This window comes from Protomyctophum parallelum (assembly GCF_964188405.1).
Source record: "Protomyctophum parallelum genome assembly, chromosome: 15".
NCBI lineage: Eukaryota > Metazoa > Chordata > Actinopteri > Myctophiformes > Myctophidae > Protomyctophum > Protomyctophum parallelum.
In genome coordinates, this window is record NC_139710.1 from 8,055,031 (window position 1) to 8,074,362 (window position 19,332).

General features: G+C 45.0%; 1 protein-coding gene across 1 annotated transcript in view; it reads left to right on the forward strand.

Moving 5' to 3' along the window:
* The window catches only part of fbrsl1 (fibrosin-like 1), a 257,829-nt gene that overhangs the window by 196,398 nt on the left and 42,099 nt on the right, over window positions 1-19,332 (forward strand). Inside the window, exon 5 of the mRNA XM_083784806.1 lies at window positions 1,575-1,623. Within this exon, the coding sequence (XP_083640932.1) occupies window positions 1,575-1,623 (49 nt within the window). The remainder of the gene's footprint in view (window positions 1-1,574; window positions 1,624-19,332) is intronic.

Genomic DNA, 19,332 nt, shown 5'->3' on the forward strand with positions numbered 1-19,332 from the left:
AACTGCGCTCCGTGACAATGGTCAAACGATTATCTCGGCATAAGTGGATGAATCCATTTACTTGCCGCATGTTTGTTACATCTGAATTGTGGCTCTCACTTTAAAAGAACAGGATGCTATTTGTGGGCTGTAGCCTATTATTCCACTCAAATACATCACAGAAACAAAATGAGATTTCCGCCCAGGGTCTATGTAAGCCCTGTGGGGTGTGTGCGTGCGTGCGCGTGTGTGTGTGCGTGTGTGTGTGCGTGTGTGTGTGTGCGTGTGTGTGTGCGTGTGTGTGTGTGCGTGTGCGTGTGTGCGTGTGTGTGTGTGTGTGTGTGTGTGTGTGTGTGTGTGTGTGTGCGTGTGCGTGTGTGTGTGTGTGTGTGTGCGCGTGCGCTTGTGTTCTGATCTGGCATGGCTGACATGCTGACTCCCTGCTCTCAGCCTCATGTGTGAGGGCTCTCAGGTGGCACAAGACTGCCCCCTAATGTTACCTCCACAGGAAGAAGGAAGGCAGACAGGGAGACAGACTATCAGTTGAAGAAGAAGCAGCTGTGATCGTGATAGGAGAATAAGTGTGTTATTCAGAGTGTGCTGTTGATGCTGTGCTGTTGATATTTCACGTATTGTCTGTTGTTTTTCAAACCATGTGTGGACAATGCCAAGTTTCTATTCGGTGCTATGCAGTTGAGTGGTGTATTCCTACCAGAGTAAAGGCCTTTTATTTTATGTTGATATATACTGTGTAGGACTTTGTGCTAGTTAGCAGGTTGTGCTAGTGTTATGTGGTGGCAGAAATGGGTGTGTATGTCGGACTAGCTGCCAGTTACTTAACCCATTCTGAACGGGCACCCATTTTGGTGTTGGCATCATGTTATGCTTTAGCTATTTAAAAATAGCAGATCTACAAGCTCGTATCGCGCCACCGAGTGGCGCGATACGAGCTTGTAGGTCTGCTATTTTTGAAAAATCGAAGAACGACTGACATTTTTTTAGAATCTGATCTCAGGTCAGAATGGGTTCATCAGACCAGTGTGTGTCCGGCGGAAACCTCGTATGAATCTGATCTCAGGTCAGAATGGGTTAAAGTACTGAGTACTGAGTGTGTGGTACTTATTAGTTCTCAGAGAGTAGTGAGACAGTGGAACAGTTGCATGTCCTACTGTCACACAGTGCTGTGATGTAGGTTTTTTCAGACGGTATACCATAATTATTTCCTGCGCAACATGTGCCCGTATAGGCTATACGCTCGTGCGTGGGCAGTGGATGAAATGGTTAGCAGACGGTAGACCTATGCGCTTTTGCCCCCAAAATGTCACCACGGTATACTACATATATAGCATATAATGGTACAACACACCACAGCTGTATGTCACACATATACTGTTTGTATACTGCATAGTCGTTACACTTTGCCTGTGTCTTCTTTTGCTGTTGAACAAAATATACTCTCTCTAGGATGGTGTTTTGGGGTTTTGGTCATTCACATGAGTGACACTATAGTAAATGGCGGCCAACGAGTGGTTAATCAAGCAGGTCCACAAAACTGAATCCTACCAACAATGTGTCTTTCTTCATGTGTTCCCCAGGTTTCCGATGTAGGATCTGAGAAGCTTTTCTCCCCTACCACACCCAAAGGTAAGTCCCCCCCCCATGCTTCTACCTCAATATTGAGCCGGTTTTCAAACAGCCTGCCCCTCTTCTTCTTCTCCTCCTCCACCTTTTTGCGTTCACACATATCAGCCTTAGCGGTTTGGATCTGCAGTGTATATATATCCTGGAAGTGAAAGGTCACAAATACAACGCCGGCCGAGGCCCAATCGACAGACAATAATGTTGTTTTGTCAACCGACGACCCCTTTGAGCATGGCTGTGAAGTGAACCCCAGAACACCTGCCTGCCGATTGTTAAGGCACTTTGAATAAGAGCACGAGGCTCCAAAATGTAAATGTGAGAGATGGTCGAGGTATAAAAACTTAAAAATATGTAAATGTCAATGTAAACGACAGTGGCTTGTGGTCAGGGCAGTGGGTCCAACCCCTCCCACACACACACACACACACACACACACACACACACACACACACACACACACACACGCCACCCACACCACCACCCACAATCCGTCTGCCCTAATCCACCAAAGTCTCATTCAGATTTAAATGTCAGTGAACAGGGAAAAACAGGCTACGTATGCGTGTTGTTTTTCGTGCGGGCACGGAGCGGCACTCTCTCTGGCCGACCCCTGCCAAAGGCTTAGCCCTCCTACATATTGGCTCATTAGAGGAGATTTGGAGGCTCCCTGCCACATGCTCCCACAAAATGGGAACTTCCCCTCCGGCTATACAAGCTCGCTGACAGCAGGCCTGTCCTGTAATGGACGCCAGAGAGAGAGAGAGAGAGAGAGAGAGAGAGCATGAGGGTGAGACAGATAGACGGAGAGGTCTGTCAGCCACCCACCCAGACAATAAAAAACAATGCAGTGTGTGGTTGTGCACTGTGAAATGACGAGTGCTCATTTAACCCATTTTGGGTTAGATTCTAAAAATGTTCTTCTACATCCTGACAGTTTTCTGAAAAAGCTATGTTTCTGTGTCATTCGTTCTATTTTTCAATAGCTAAAGTATAACATAATAGTTGAAACACCAAAAAGGGTTCCCGACCCAGAATGGGTTCAATCTGAGAGTGTACCAAATGTAAGGGTCCATTTGGTTACATCTGTGAACTCTCAAATGTAGATGTACACTGAGGTTCTTACTGTGTGCTCACGCATGCACGCTTAGGATTATTACAGTTAAAAAACCCACATGCGTGTGGGTTTTTTATGCATTGGGGAATCCAAGCATCCACATGTGTACATTATTACAGTTGTGGGTGCATGCATGGTTATACTGTGTGTATCTACATTTGAATTCTGTGTTGTGCACATCAAAGGCTTAATGGTGCCATCTGTACCAGTATATTATCTAAATTCATGGACTGTTACAAACTTAAAAATCAGGAAATCAAAAGATATTTATGGAGAAATGTTTGGTCCTTATTTTGGATTTGATATATATATTTTTAGTTTAAAGGAATATATTGCTGAGACTAGTGTAACTACAGTATTTGAATCTGTGATGGTACCCCACAGAATGGAATAAATGGGATATGGAAGGGTGGGGTATGTAGCTCTCCAACTGCCCAAAGACAAAGGAGGTATGGCACTGCCGAGTCACAAATAAGACCTCTGACATGTTGGTGGAACGCAGATTGAATGACATAGAAACAAACTTTGATAGCAACGTTATTCATGAAAATGGAAAAAATACTGGATCCAATCACTAACTTTATAGTTCATATCTGGAACATAGTAATAAAACAACATCAATTGGAAAGAGAAACGAGAAAGAAGTTGGACTGCATATGAGCCCGATTTAAAACAGGACTTAAACAATGTAGTCCGGCAGCCAACAGCCTTCTTTTGTTCAAAGTGGGAAATTTGCGATATAGTTTTTTTATTGACCTGAAATATAGTCTATAGAGCACCGAAGTCTGACGTCACTTCCAGTAGAGGGCGCCAGTACACAGGTTCATGTATTTTTTTATTTGCATTGAAATCACCATAGGGGGATTTTAGGTCGCTTCATATAAGAACTGTGTTTGAAAGATAAACTGATCATCCCGGCCTTTCTGTCAGGGGGGTGGCTGTGCGTCGTTAATGATGTCCATTCATATTTGATACAGCCAGTTTATGGAGAAAATGGAATTACTTTGGCCGTAAAATAAACTACATGTGAAAGCAATGTCGCTGCTAATATACATCACGCCCAGCTGTCAACACATTGCGTTCCTGAGATTCCTCGTTGACGTAAGCTCAGCTGGCGGTGACTCGACTCGAGTCGTACTAACCACGAAACATTAAATATCAATACAAAATAAAAATAAAAACCTGAATTAACATGTCAGTTTCTGTTGTGCGACGGGCAGCTGCAACCACCGCCTACCCGGAAATGTGCTTATTGTGTTACTCTTTGGGTATATTTGTACATTTCCACCTTCAGTCGATGCTTCATATCCATATGAGTGAAAAGGCCGGGGTGATCGGTTTATTTTTCAAACACTGTTCTTATATGAAGAGATCTAAAATCCCCCATCCCCCATTCAATGCAAATAAAAAGTACACAAACCTGTGGACTGGCGCCCTCTACTGACAGTGACGTCAGGACTTCGGTGCTCTATATACTAAGGCTGTCAAAACTATCGCGTTAACGGCGTTAATTCATTGTGTTAATTAATTGCCTTAAAATATTATAACGCAATTAACGCATGTGTCTTGACCCTGAACATGTGTGAACGTCAGTCTCTGACAGTTCACTTCGCTCAACAGTGTCCCAGATTTACAGAGTTTTTCTAGGCGAAAACCAGCTGAAACACACCCTAAACAGGCCTTAATATGTAGCTGAAAAAACACCAATCTGTCCCGACTCCTGACAGCAAATTAAACCATCAGAGAGTGATCTCTGATGCGCGCAGCTCAGAGTGTCAACTCTATATGTTGATGTGCGCGCCGCTCGCTCGCGCTGATCCAAGACGCAGAGGTAAAACATGTCGTCATGTCCCGACACAAAACACTGAGGTAAACTTGATGTTGTTTGATTAAACACAACGAGCCACGCTGCCACCCAAAACTAGCTTCCCATAGCATTTTATTTTTGCGTCTGGGAGCACTGTGTAACGTCGCCAACAAAACACAGCTACTTTTGTCATTTTTGCCTTACATAGGTTGCTAATGGTATAGTCACATATAAACCCCTATGAAAACAATGCTCAATACCGACAGCCGGTCAGCAAGTGGATTCATGAATGTATATAGACAAAATTTTAGGCCAATACAAAAAAAAAATATATATATATACCACATTTCCCACTCCACACCCCCGGCTGCCGGACTAATGGACAAACAGGGGTATTGCGGCAGTACAATGGTCTAGGAAGGAGAGCAATTTCCTAAACGTAGAGAAAATTACGACCTGGAGAAGCATGATTTTTTTTCTTTTTTTACACCTACAGGTTGGAGGTTATAACGAGAAAAATATCAAAATGGACCTGTCCAAGTAAACAAATGAAGTTATCAGGGTACTGGCTAACCACTGAAGCCCTATTAGTCGTACAACGAATGGCGAGAAAAGCAGATATGCAAGCAAACATTGTGTTGCGATGTGACACGTTGTGAGCTTGTATATCTGCCATTAAAATAAGCCTGACCAAAATAGAGATGCCAAGTTGAAAGTGGCTAATGCTTATGAAATGATTGGGCAAAAGAACTTAGAATGACTCATGGAGAAGGGCACGATGTGTATGTAAGATACACTACTAGCTCCTGGATATGGAAATAATTCAGTTCAAGAATTTAATCAAATTATTGTCAGATAGGCCTATTGTGATGGGGTGGGGGTGTACTTTATCTATTCAACAACCATGCTGGAGGTTATGTGGACCCTTTATTATACATGTATTCTGGAACTGCCAGAAGATGGAAAGATATGGGGATAATGTATGGATGGATGGTGTTGAATGATACTACTAGGATATGAAATATCTAAGACTTCTAGTGTACTGTACTTAGAAAATGTTACTCGAGAGAATATTCAGTATATACTTAGTTAAAGTATTACTAGAGCTATTTAGTCATATATATATAAGCAAAAATGTAGGCATCATATACAGAAAACAAAACAATCCTGTGGTTTATTGATTAAAAAAATGTACTTACAGTGACAACATCAAAACACTGTCATACATACAGTACATACACTCGAGCACGAACCCAACATAATTACATCGCCAACCATAATGAATAAATGGAAGCTGAAAGTGAGATGATTAATATTATGCTGTTACACGAGTAAGATGTGTAGCCGTAGCCGCTAACAATAAAATGCACAACCGTGTGAAGTGAGGGGCACTACTATATTGAAGTCTAACTCATGTTGATTAGGTGATGTTAACCCATTCTGACCTGAGATCAGATTCATACGAGGTTTCCGCCGGACACACACTGGTCCTGATGAACCCATTCTGACCTGAGATCAGATTCTAAAAAATCGATTTTTCAAAAAATAGCAGACCTACAAGCTCGTATCGCGCCACTCGGTGGCGCGATATGAGCTTGTAGATCTGCTATTTTTAAATAGCTAAAGCACGACATGATGCTGACACCAAAATGGGTGCCCGGTCAGAATGGGTTAAGGTTGATGTAAACCAAACGGTGCCGACACAAACATTAAAACGCCATTAACAATAAAGAGACAATATGACGTAATGAGTTACATTATGACGTACATTTTCCCTTCATTGTCAAAACAAAACAAACATTGAACTAAAGACAAACATTAAACCTGTGTATAGGTTTAATGCACAAAATGGGAGCGTGTCCGGATTTGGCCGTAGAGAGGTGTGTGTGACGTCTGGGAGGGTGAAGTGTGGCGCAGAGGAGCATAGGAGATGAGGTGAGGTGATTTGGGAGGTGAGAGCATGCAGCTTCCCGGGCGGGGGCGGGACGCGGATGGGAGAGCAAAAGGGGGAAAGAGCGGACGAGGGGAACGAGGAGGTGATGGGAGGTGAAGAGCAGTCTCTCAGTGACAGATAGCAGCATGTTTCCCCGCAGGGCAGCGGACAGGAAGTAGGACCATTAGCACAGACTACAGCAGCGAGAGGCGGAGGGGGGTGGCCGTCCCAGGAGGCCATAAGAGTTGGTGATGGAGGTCAGGATATGGGCGGATCTGTCTCTGTGCGACAGATTGGACAGATATGTTGCCCCGTGTCCCATTTGTCCTAGAGAGGTGACACTTCGGTCCGGATGTCCACCTAGACATATCAAGCAATTTAGCCTCCAGCATCCATTTTTTTCCCATTCCTTGGCTTTCAGTGGAACTGCGATGCAGCTATATTTCAGTCATTCTTGTCATAGTGCCTGCTGCTGGATAAGACCACAGTAAAATAAATTGTAATTTATCAATGTGACATACCGTACAATAGATGCAGGTTTAGCCTTTTTCATGTCAGTGGAAAATAATACATCGTCATGATATTTATAGCACTTTGATAATAGATCCACCATTGATTTTCTATAATCATATGCTGAATATATTTACACCATTTATACAATATTCACTGTTAAGAACAAAACCTAGCAAAATCCACTAAAGGTGTTGCTTAACTAATAGCATTAACCCATTTAGGACAGGCCAATTCTAAAAACACTGACCTGAAGTTTTCTGGAAAAACTTCAAATATTTATTACAAAAAATGTTATGTTGTTATATATGTACATACTGTAGCAACAAGAACCCCAAAAGGGGTTCCTGACTGTCCTGAACGGTAGAAACGCCAAAAGGGCTTCCCATCTTGAATGGGTTTGGGACAGTGTGTATAGTTGTCCTGTGCAGAAGAAAAACAGGCCAAACCAGCGCCAGACGAACCAAACCATATCCACTCTGCCCCGAATTCTCCTCCTCGCAAAGAATGACATGAAAAATAAGACCGAGAAGAACAGAGACAACCCTGTGGTGTCGATGACCTGTGACCGACTAGACTAGACTAGAGCCTCACGAAGCCAGTCATGTGTTTGCCTGCTTCTCGCCCCGAACAACGACTTCCAGATATCTCTGCCGTGTGACGACGTTTGGATGCGTGACTTAGAAAGCAACTAGACCACATCAGGGCTGCTCCGAGCTCCACTAGACCGCTGGACTGCTGCTGCTGTCAGCTGCCAGTGTGCTGCATGCGCTTGTTATTTATCTACACAGCCATATAGAAATGTATGGCTGACTGTGTGCTTCTTACACATGGAGTACTGCGGTAGGTTTGCACTGCAGCTACAATATATGTGAGAGGGAGGGAGAGAGAGAGAGAGAGACCCTTTTTTGTTAACTATGTCTCTGTCTGTTTTTTCCTTCCCTTTTTTTGAGGGGCGCTAGCCCATCCTATGCCCAGCTTTGTGTGTTTGTGTGAATTTTAGTGATGATTTTGATTGGCTGGTCACCTCATAGCGATGATTTGATTGGCTGATCACCCCATAGCGATGATTTGATTGGCTGAGCAAAGTACATATTGAGGATAAAAAGTGAGGGAATGAGAAGAATGTATGATGGTGTATGATGATAAGAGCACACATTTTGTATATCATTTTGAGGGTGTGATTTACTACTACTAACTGAAAACATTTTTATTCCACCCCCCGCCCACATTCTTTCTATTCAAATTGATTATCGATTTGTTTTTATAATTGATTAAACTGATTAGTTTGATTAACCGTTGCGCCCCTAATTTGGCAGTCCTGTCCATTCATCTGTCTGTCTAACCATCTGTCGGTCTTTGTCACTTTATCAATCTTTTACACGTACGCACGCACGCACACAAACAAACGCGGACACACGTTCCCAGCTGGAGAGGGCCTTTGTCACGTCGGTTTGGCTCAGACTGTGTTAATGTGAGTGCTATGTGCTCACAGGACCCTTCTGAGGATTAGGACCTGAGAATTACTCCATACAATCCCATAAGAGAGTTGTATGGATCGACTGCACCCTGCCTGGTTGATTAGCGTATGCGGTTGTTGTGTGTGTTTGCATCTAGGTGTGTGTGTGCAATGTCTGTGTGCTGTCTGTCTTTCACTCTGTGTGCGTGTGCCTCGATCATGATGAGGAGGAATTATTCCTCGCCTTTCTCTTTGCCAGTGTTATTGTCTTTGAGATGTAATGGGTTGTTGCGCAGTGCCTGTTAAATGCTGTGTGTGTGTGTGTGTGTGTGTGTGTGTGTGTGTGACGTGTGTGACGTGTGTGACATGTGTGACGTGTGTTTACATGTGCGTGTGCGTGCATGTGTACGGAGTGCAGAGAAGCCCGTAGGCTGTTTTCCCCTGGTTTACTATGCAGCGTATGGGTCCCATTACCAGTCTGGCTTGAGCTCCCCAGGGACCGATGGAAAGCCCACTTCTCTCTGATCACCAGGCCTGTCGAGCTGTTGTCTAGGAAATACACACACACACACACACAGCCAGACAATATACACTACATAAACAAACACACACATGCATACAGATAGACGCACAAATACAACACACAGCTGTTGACTAGTGCCCCTTTTGACTATATTCATGCAGCAGCCAACACCCAGAGCAAAAAAAATCTGCCCTCTGCCGTATGATTACGGTGTATTCTAAGCATTTTCTATTTGCTTTTCTTTCATGCTGCAGGGCTGTCAGCGCTCCTATGTTTTTAGTAAACAGTTATGAGCGGAGACAGTCGCGGGGTTTTGCACAGAGCCCTCCACTCTGTCACGTTAATGAAATGGTTCGGTGGCTTAATAGAGGAGAAGACAGACCTTACATTGTAATCAACCCGAGGCTAGAATGCTGTAATTACCCACACAGAACACAGGCTTGGGGGCAAAAATCCAGACACCCTAGCTATCTTCCGTTTACTCACATTTACCTGTCTTTCTTCTAGGTTTTACTAGCCTCTTGACAACCTGTTATAGCTGCAGTCTAATAGCACGTAATGCAGGCACGTGCCATGCAATTCTCCCTGAATGTTGTTGCCTAAGAGAGCTTGCAGATGCCAGATTCTGGATGTCAAGTTGATGTGTGTTTCTCCTTTCCTGGAAATGATTGATTTCCTGTAGGACGATGTGTGTTTGAGTAAGAACACAAAGATCACCCATGACCTTCTCAGGGCTGCTGCCTTTTATTGGTTCTTTGAAGACGATGTTTAAGTCCTCCTGAACATGTGTGTGTGTGTGTGTGTGTGGGCACCCTGTCACAGAGGCAAGATAAACATTTTGGCTTGGCATGTTATCAGACTCTGCATGCTTCACTTATGGAAAAGGCGGAGAGTTATCACCTGATTCGCATGAAATGTATAACTATTAATCACTCTCAATTAAGAGCGTCTGCTAAATGCCTAAATTGTAAATTAGGGGCGGGCATGCAATTTCTCTGCCCTACAAAGGCAAGCATCAGTTAGTACTTTTTTTTTGTTTCATCTTGAAGGTCATAGATGGGGTTCCAATCTCAATAACGATAAAAAAACACCATAAATGATCCAGACTAATACTTTTGGTTGGACAGGAGATAAACTTTTATGTCGTCTAGACTTCTACAGTGGGTCACTGTGCTAATCTCATGTAGAGTAAAATGAAACTGAGATTCCCTTAGTAGGCAGTGGATATTAATAAAATCTGGGAATACATTTCTTACCAAGACTTTTCTTCACCAATGTGTTTGTAAAGGTGTCTACTAACATATCCCACATTGTTTTCTATTCAACCACCCTAGGGGAATTTTTGGCAGCTGCTGAAAGTTGGGGTACCAAGTTGTGTGCCGAATTTAGCCCAAGGAGTGTTTTTCGTGCAAAACTAATGCTTGGAAGAGGCTACAGCATAATGAAATTTAGAACATTGGTTGTTGATGGTACCCCAACTTTCAGCAGCTGTCAAAAATATATATAGAAACCAACGTGGGATACGTTAGTAGACACCTTTAAAAACACATTGGTGAAGAAAATTCTTGATAAGAAATGTATTCCCAGATTTGACATTATTCTAATAATATTCCCTAGGGGAAGTTTGGTTCTACTTTTGGTTTCGTTCTACACACTGTGTGTGTGTGTGTGTGTGTGTGTGTGTGTGTGTGTGTGTGTGTGTGTGTGTGTGTGTGTGAGTGTGAGTGTGAGTGTGAGTGTGAGTGTGAGTGTGAGTGTGAGTGTGAGTGTGAGTGTGAGTGTGTGTGCATGCAAATACAGCAACTCTGCGTCTGTGAGTCCAGTTTTGGTGGCTGGTGGCCCGGAAAGGATTCTAACTACTGCAAAGCATGGACCTCGTTCAGTGTGCCGACCATCGGCCTCGGCCAACCTGGGCCCATCTTTAGGATAGTGGGAGGAAATATTGCTGGGGAAAAAAATAAAACCTATTTCTGAAGTGGATTTGTGCCCTTGTAATCCTGATTAATTTTGACCCGTTGTGCTCATTTTAAACAGCGCATTACAGTAAGCGTGAACACAGCAAGCCGCGGGGCGAAACCGGGAGCTTAGCGGCTTTGCAGAGGCTTAGCTGCAGATGGCATTTTAAGCCGGACTTAATAAATTGTTTCCATTAAACTTACCGGCCCACACATACTGGATTAGGCCTGGCGGAACAAAGGAAGGAAGGATAGAGCGAGCAGACAGAGGAGAGAGAGACGAAAAGAGAGCAAACACACACACAAACGTTACCGCCACCATGCGCGGCTGCCTCCATGCTAAACGCTAACTTAGTGGATATTTGTAGGGTGAGGGTAGGGTTAGCCTACGCGTCATATTTTGTGAGATAGAGGGCCTTTAGATACGGGTATAAAAAATGCTGGCTTCAGCCATCTCCCGCTCGTCAGGGACGTTGGAACAATTTGCTTAATTGACGCTGAAAGAATCCAGCAAGCAAGCAAACAAACAAAATTGCATAAGCCATTTAGCTTGGCAGTGGATTTAGAGGGCTTTATCCTCCCTAACTGTTTATATTTAAACACAGTACAGTACCATACAAATACTGGTTACCATAAGGATTTAGCATTTAGATCTGCCCAGGACTCATCGCTCTCTTTACTGAAGCCTTTTTTGCACACAAATCCAATCTGTGCTATTGACAAAAATCGATTCCTCACAGGCTGCGAAACGGCAAGAAAATGCTTGATCCTATATGCACATAAACATGCATGCGGTGAGCTCACGCCTCGGTCCCTTAGGTCTCATTATGTGCTACACAGTCCACGGTCCCCCTGTGCCGAATCACTAATCAAGCACCCTGTCTGGAGGTCTGGCTTCGCAATAGGTGTTGAGTGGCCTTTGTTCCTCGGCTGCTGTTTTCTGCATGTCAATAAAAAGAGGAGAAAGAGAGACCTCCTCTGGCACTTTTATTTGTGCTAGCCATAATACGTAGGTAGTAGGTACGGGGACCAAGCTCTTCACTGCATGGTAACAGTACTAATTTTGATGTTTATTTTATTTGGAAAAAGCAGTGCATTATAGGAAGCATTTCTCTTAGATATAGACAAGGACATGAGTGCATTTGCCAGGTTTTTTCTTTTTTTCCACCCCTTTTCCCTCCATCCCCCCTCGTCCCCCGTCATCCCCCCTCCAAGTGACTCCATCTCCAATGTCTCTGTGTAGTCCTCGCTTTCTTCAGATGGAATACATATGGCATCAAGACAACATGTAACAGGGCCAGGCGTAACAGGGCAACATCACTTTAGAGCGTACATTTCAGAGGGAGAAAAAGAAGAAAGAGTAGGCAGTAAAAAAAGAAAAGGCAATGACAAAAAACAAGAAATGAAAGTATTAACATTATTGCTGAGGGGAACAAAAACAAAACGGCTTTGGACTTTGACCATTAGAAGAGGAAGGGTGTCTTAAACATTTTTTAACACAGTCGGGCAATATGTACTATCCAGATGTATGTTCATTTTTCCATTTTGAGGGTGTGATTGGGTGTGGGTGTGATTGGGGTTAGCCATCTTCTTGTTATTGACCTTTTGCTGGCTAACAGTACTAATTCTACACACAGTCCTACCTCCACTCTGAAGGGGCAGAGGAGAGACAAAAGAAGAAGGATGGAACGCTAGAGGGGGTGGATGGAGAGAAGTGTGAGGTCAGGGTGCACGGTGTACGGGGGATCGGGGAGCCAGGTCGGGGCTACGATGGCGTAGATGAGAGCATGTTTTGTATTCATGGAGCAGCGTTATACTCTGACCAGGTCATTGTGATGTATCGCTAACCTCAGTGGCCGACCGGGCACGCTCTGTTTGTGGCCTCCCTGCCCCATTAAATAATGAATGGAGGCTGACCTTCTGACCAGCTAATCTGCTTTTCGCTGTCGACTCCAGGCGAAGTGGTAGGTGGATAGAGATGGTGGCTGCCTGGCGAGGTGGGGAATGGGGGGTGGGTGGCTGACTGCTAGGTAGATAGAATGTGGCTGGCTGTCCAGATGACTGTGGGATAAATGAATGGGAGGGACTTCCACGGCAGAGGGAGAGTGTGTGACTACTTGACTGGCAGTTTGGCTGCCTGCCTGGCTGGATGGCTTGCTGGCAGGCAAGCAGAAAGCTGGGGTGGACATGACGGGTTGGGGGGGAAAAGCAGCAGGCTCACATCCAAGAGCTTTGTTTCACACACCCAGATTAAAGCTCCTGAATTAAAAGCAGCCATCACCGCTGTGGAATCTAAGCCTGGCTCAGCTCAGCTACCTGCTCTTTGATTTGTTTGACAAAGCACAGCAGCCGGATGGTTGGCTGGAAATGCTTTCTTTATCACCAGGGGACTGACAGCCCTCGTATTGACAGAGCACTTATGACCTAGCTTCATAGGTGTTAGTAATTTGGCACCCAAACACACGTATATGACAGGAAGACATAAGAGTGCATGATGCAGAGAATGCTGAGAAGGAGGGTAATAGTTATGTATGCAAATCCTGTTGGCGTTCCCCAATGCCACCTTACCTGCTACTGAGCCTGAACCAAAGCTAATGTCTTCCCCTGAGTCAATTTAAATATTAAACAGGTGCAAATCCCTGAAGACAGAAATGCTTTGTGTTTTTCTTTGGAGTATAGGTAGAGGTATAGTACATGTTCAGAGAAAGGAAATACATCTTAAGAGTTAAAGCGAACAATAAGGGCCATGTTTCTTTATTAATCCTTGGGTTATTATTGTTCAGTCACATGCACGCTCATGAGCTAGGTGATTTGTTTTTTTGAGAAACAATATTAATGCCCCTTTTATTGATAGCACTAATGCTGTTTGTGCAGCCATCCCTGTCGGAGAGATGAAAATAAATAGGCTGGAGCGCGGCGGAGATAAGACACGCGTTTAATTATTAATTGAGCCATTACTGACAGAGATTGCCTTTTTTGATTTAAGGCAGGAAGCTGGCTTCAGGGGAGAGAAAAAGCAATTACAGAATTCCCTGCTTGCACCTCAGCTGCCCCTCCTTTTCACCATCAAAAAAGAAAAACATACACACGAACCCCTGTTAAACTGCAGTATTCCATAAATTATTTTAATTCTCCTTCAATATTTATAGCGTTTTAAATTGCGATTACGTCGTCATGTACTATTTATGGGCTGAGGCAGTCTTGCAAAGGGTACACGGAAGGGTGGTGGAAGGGGTGGGGGGCACATTACCCACAATCCCTCCCTTGGTTGCCTGTCTGCAACTTGAACGTCTGAACTGGAGGGGTTTGTTTTGCTATGTGTTTCAGTTCAGGAAGGGATGTGAAAGCGACACCCGTGCTGCTGACAAGACACCTGTTTTTCAAAGGCTTATTTTGAGACAGAAAATGTAATTGATTCAGTCATTTCCAGTGTTCTTAGCAGGGCCAATTAGCTGGCTTGTAATGTCATTGCTGATATTTCACGCTGTGCCCTGGTGCACTCTGCAGCCCCTTTAGACCCACTATTAGGTCCATTAGGAGAAATGCTTTATCGGTGACAAGCCCCCGCTGTACATCAAATATTAACCTGACAGCGAGAGTAGCAGGCCAATGTTGGTCTCTGCTATGACCTCAGATCAGACACTCGCCAGTCAATGTATTCCCTGCTGTCCCCTGCCTATAATGCAATGGATGTCAGGGAACCCGACACCTGTCTGTTATGCTTATCGCTGCCTGTCATCTTGTCATCGATGTCAGTGGGCCTGTGGGTGGTGATGGACTATTGTGACAGACCAATGTCACTGAAGGCTGTGTGATTAGGGCCTTTTGTGTGGCTTGCTGTTCATTGACTGAATATGGATCGAGCTTCAGCCGTAGTAGGGAGAGAGCAATTACAAGATCACTAAAGGACAGGAGACCGAGGGTTAGCAGAAGGTGTCAGGGAACCTGACTGGAGCTTTTTAACTGCCTCTCTTTAAACCGTGCCGTTAAATGATTTCTGTTTACAATACTATTACATCTAAACTAGCCTCTGTTTGAATCTCAACAGAGCCTCTTCTCATCTGTCTCCCCGCCTCACTTCCATTCTGCTCACTGAACTCAAATACAGTGCAATCTAAAAGGGAGTCAAGTGCCCACTGCTTTCTTACAAAAAAAGAAAACATCTCTGTACACAAAAGTATTTTCCTCCAGCCAGCAGATGTATCAGGGACCACCTGAGACCCCTGCAGCTCTGTTTCTCAGGTCGGCCGGGTTAAACGATAAACTCCCGGCTCACTGCCATCTCTGCCCTTTCCAAGCGTGTGATTCCTATCACCTTTACACCTCGCGAGTGCGCACGTGTGTGTGTGTGTGTCTGTGTGCGTGTCTCTGTTTGTGTGTGAGCGCTTTGCCACTGGCAGCACTGAGCAACAAATCGGAAAAATGAAATAAGAAAGCAAAACCAGGCGCATCTGTTTGCCACGACCGTGACCTGAGGCGACATGTGCACTTCACTTCCTTATACCACGGCTGACATTTCTATTTGTGCGCCTGAGCGCACGGCGGGCAATAACGCACGCTTCACGAGGAAATGTGGAAGTGAGCCGTGTGCCCTCAGATCGGTTTGCTATCATTGAGGCAAGAGGGTGAGGTATTGTTTAATATACAGTGTGAGTTGGCTCAGGCTGCAAGGTTTTCAAGAGATGAAAGGGGGGCTGGTTCTGTGAATGACTGTATCATAGGGTATAGTCAGATCTTTCTGTCTTCCTCTGCTTATACTGTAGTGTATTGCTTCATCCTAAAACAAAACCTCAATTGTTTTGTCCCGGAACTCCACTATTTATCTTTCTCTGACGTTACCTTTGGTGTACACTCTGGTTGTACTGTAAGAGCATATAATGTTGAATATGTTGGATTAACCTCAGTGGCCAAACTAAGCTAGAAGAGGCTGTATGAAGAAATCCCTTGAGCAGGACCGTAACCCCATTAGTTGTAGCTTTCTCTTTGTGCAGTTCACTATAAGATGTAGCTTGCCCTCCTGAGTCCCATGTTCCTTTAAGTGATCTATGGTCAAATTGCACCTGTGCCTCTCGTATACAGTCCTCCTTCCAGCATCCCCTCTCTTCATGTGTTCCCTATAGAACAGTGGTTTTTAATGTCCCAAGTCCCTATGTACATCTCCATTTGTGTACATGTTAAAATGCACTGTGTTGGGAAATAAGCATGCATGAATTACTGATATAGTGAAATAAAAAATAACTCATCATTTTGTTATAGTTGTACATAATATTTTGCTATATTTAATGTGTGGTTGTCAGTGCCAAGGCACATATGCTGTAATCTCATGGTACGCCTTGAAACAGAACAAGGGTTCCTAAACCTTTTCACTCGAGACGCAAATTATGATTTTTCTTAACTGTTTATTTTAGGTCAGTTGAGAAGGGATTTTATGCCAAGACTATCTTGGGGTCCTTTTTGGCCGCTCATCTCATTCCTCCTTCATTTCCTCCACTGCATTTCAACCAGCTTCAAGAAGACAGACATTTGTATTGTTTCATGATTGGGGTGTCTTATCTCTGCTGTCAGGACTTTAAACATAAAATATTGTTGCCTGTGATCGCTCACAGGTTGCTTTTTTTCCCTTTATTCCAAGCTAGCTATACAGTCATTTTGTCTGCGAGGGCGAGCAGGTTCTGCATATTTCTTCCCCCCCCCCCCCCCCCCCCCTATATCCCACATTTGCGCATTTGTTTGAAGAAGATCCCAGATCCCAGATCTCTGTTCTAAGCTCATCTGTGGAGCTCTTTTTCTTACTCTTTTCCTGAGCCAATGTTGTCTGCAGATGAGGCTGTAATGTTCATCGACAAAGCCAGATGGTGGGCGATTACGGCCAAACACGGCGCTTGGATATACCACACAATATCTGGCAGAGGAATGGTTGGGGGGGGGGGGGGGGGTGTCAGCCTTAGAAGTATATTACAAACACGCATGTAATGGATTTGACTGGTTTTTGGGAAGCGGTTCACACATGGGGGGGATTTTACACAGATGAGAAAGCCAGGCTATGGCCGTGAGAAGACAGGGTTTGGTGTAGTCGGTGCCTCCAAATCTACAAGAATGTCCTCTGCGTACCAGTGAGTAGAGCATATTAAGCCTAAACCCTAACCCTTGATATACAGTACGTTGTGGTGTGAAGTGTCTGCATGCACCAAAAATAGCAGATCTTTGTCGATCTGATATTTCCGTCCGCTTTCGAGAGAAAACCACTGTGTGTATGTGTGTGTGTGTGTGTGTGGGGGGGGGGGGGGTATTGCTTGGAAGCAAAATCCTGAATCAAACAGAAATATCCCCCCTGCCCTGACAGTTTTGAACTGGGTGGTCCACTTTGGGCTTTGAGAAATGTACAGACAGTATACGACACAAACCCCTCCTGAAGGTAGCACATTGGCATGCGTGTTTCTGTCAGTGCTCTCTTGAAGCCACTCTGTCTATAGCAGCACCACAGGCTTGGATTAGTGATTATAGTACAGTAGGTCTCTCTCATACATACACAGTCGGAGAGAGTGGGAGTCGTCGGGGGTTCCGGAGGTTTGCGATTAGACCCCAGCTATTAGCCTTGAACTCGACACATGGTGAAAAGCAGTAACCCGACACGCACCGCCGAGAAAGCGCTTGTGTTCGGGCCCGTATATCACCCAGGGGGGGGGGGGGGGGCGGAGTGTCATTAATCGACCCCGGGTGTTTTGTTAAGAGACAAGCGGTAATTCGTTATGACGGCAGGGTCCTGTCTTTTGGGTTTGCTTTGGTTTTGGAGAGAGGGAGGGAGCGAGGGAGTGGAAAAAAAAAGAGAGAGCATGCACAGTGTGGTCTCCTCTGCTAATCAAGCGGTCATCTGTTGGGCTGTTGTTTTTGGCTACCGGCTGTATTCCCCGCGCTGGGACTTGCTGCGGGCCCCCCTAATGGCTTCTCAGTGTAATGCCCCATTCAGCGGGGCCAAGGGGGGCTCACTGCAGCCTCCCTGGCTGTTGGTTTTAGCACTGCTGTGGAGAGGGGCGAGCAGCAGGACTGGGAACTCACTGATGTTTACTTTGGGAAGCACAGAGAGAGAGAGAGGGAGGGAGAAGGAGGGAGAGAGGGATAGGTCCAGTGCTGTGTGACCCATGAAGTAAGTGTGTGTGTGTGTGTGTGTGTGTGTGTGTGTGTGTGTGTGTGTGTGTGCGTGTGCGTGCGTGCGTGTGCGCGCGCGCGCGCGTGCGTGCGTGTGTGCGTATATGCGTGAGCACATGCAGCTGTGTGTCTGCCTGTGTATTATTTGCACACAGACTACTATTCCTAGTAGCCGTATTCACCCTATTATATCCAAACCAGGCTTTTCCTGTATTTTCAGAAACAAATCGATACATTGTATATATTTTCCTAGAATCACTAAAGATACCAGGTATTGACTTGCTGCCTGTGTGGAGTGCTCCAGAGCCAGAGGCACCTTATCGGCAATAACACAGTGTATTAGCCTGCCTGCCTAGTGTAGCGCCAGGCTAATCCTGGTAGCAGGTGTCACCAAGGCAGATGTAGTGGGAGACGTGGTCGTCAAGAGAGGATGAGCCATCTGCGGCTTGCCACTTTGCAGCGCTTAAAAGACTGGAGTGTGACTCTCACTCGCACTGCTCAGCCACGGACAATAATCCCTGCTATTACACAGGGAGGATGTGCTAGCAGAATTGACAGGTGTGTGTGTGTGTGTGTGTGTGTGTGTGTGTGTGTGTGTGTGTGTGTGTGTGTGTGTGTGTGTGTGTGTGCGTGTGCGTGTGCGTGATGTATATGTTTGTGTGCTTGTTGTGGTGTTGTTTTCTTCTCTCTTCAGATTATTTTCTTTTGTCGTGAATTCTACACATGTAGGCAACCTCAGCTCTCGACCTTGGATCTCCTCCCTTCTGTTGTTGTCAGATTGAAATATAACAGAGATGCTGCTGTAGCTACTAGGTCTGATTTTCATACTTCTCACTCTTTCACTTTCCTTCGTCATGAGAACGCTGACATGTGGAGTCTGTCCGAAAACAATTAACTCGTAACGACACTTCGAAGGACCAGGGTGTTTTTCAGAGCATAGTTTTTTTTGTTCTAGTGAATGATGGCCATTTTTCACTTTACCCCCTCCCTTCCCACACACACACACACACACACACACACACACACACACACCCTTTTCCAACTGTCTCAACTGCCTTTACACTCCAAACAAATCAATTCTTCGCTGCACTTAGAGTGCCAGAGTGAAATACAGCCAGAAGCTCACAGGCTCTTGTAAATGTTCCCCGTCCACTTGGGTGCTCTGGTGGATTGGTCCCTTAGTCAAGCACTGTCAGCACTAGTGTTTGTGTGTGTGTGCGTGTGTGTGTGTGTGTGTGTGTGTGTGTGTGCGTGTGCGTGTGCGC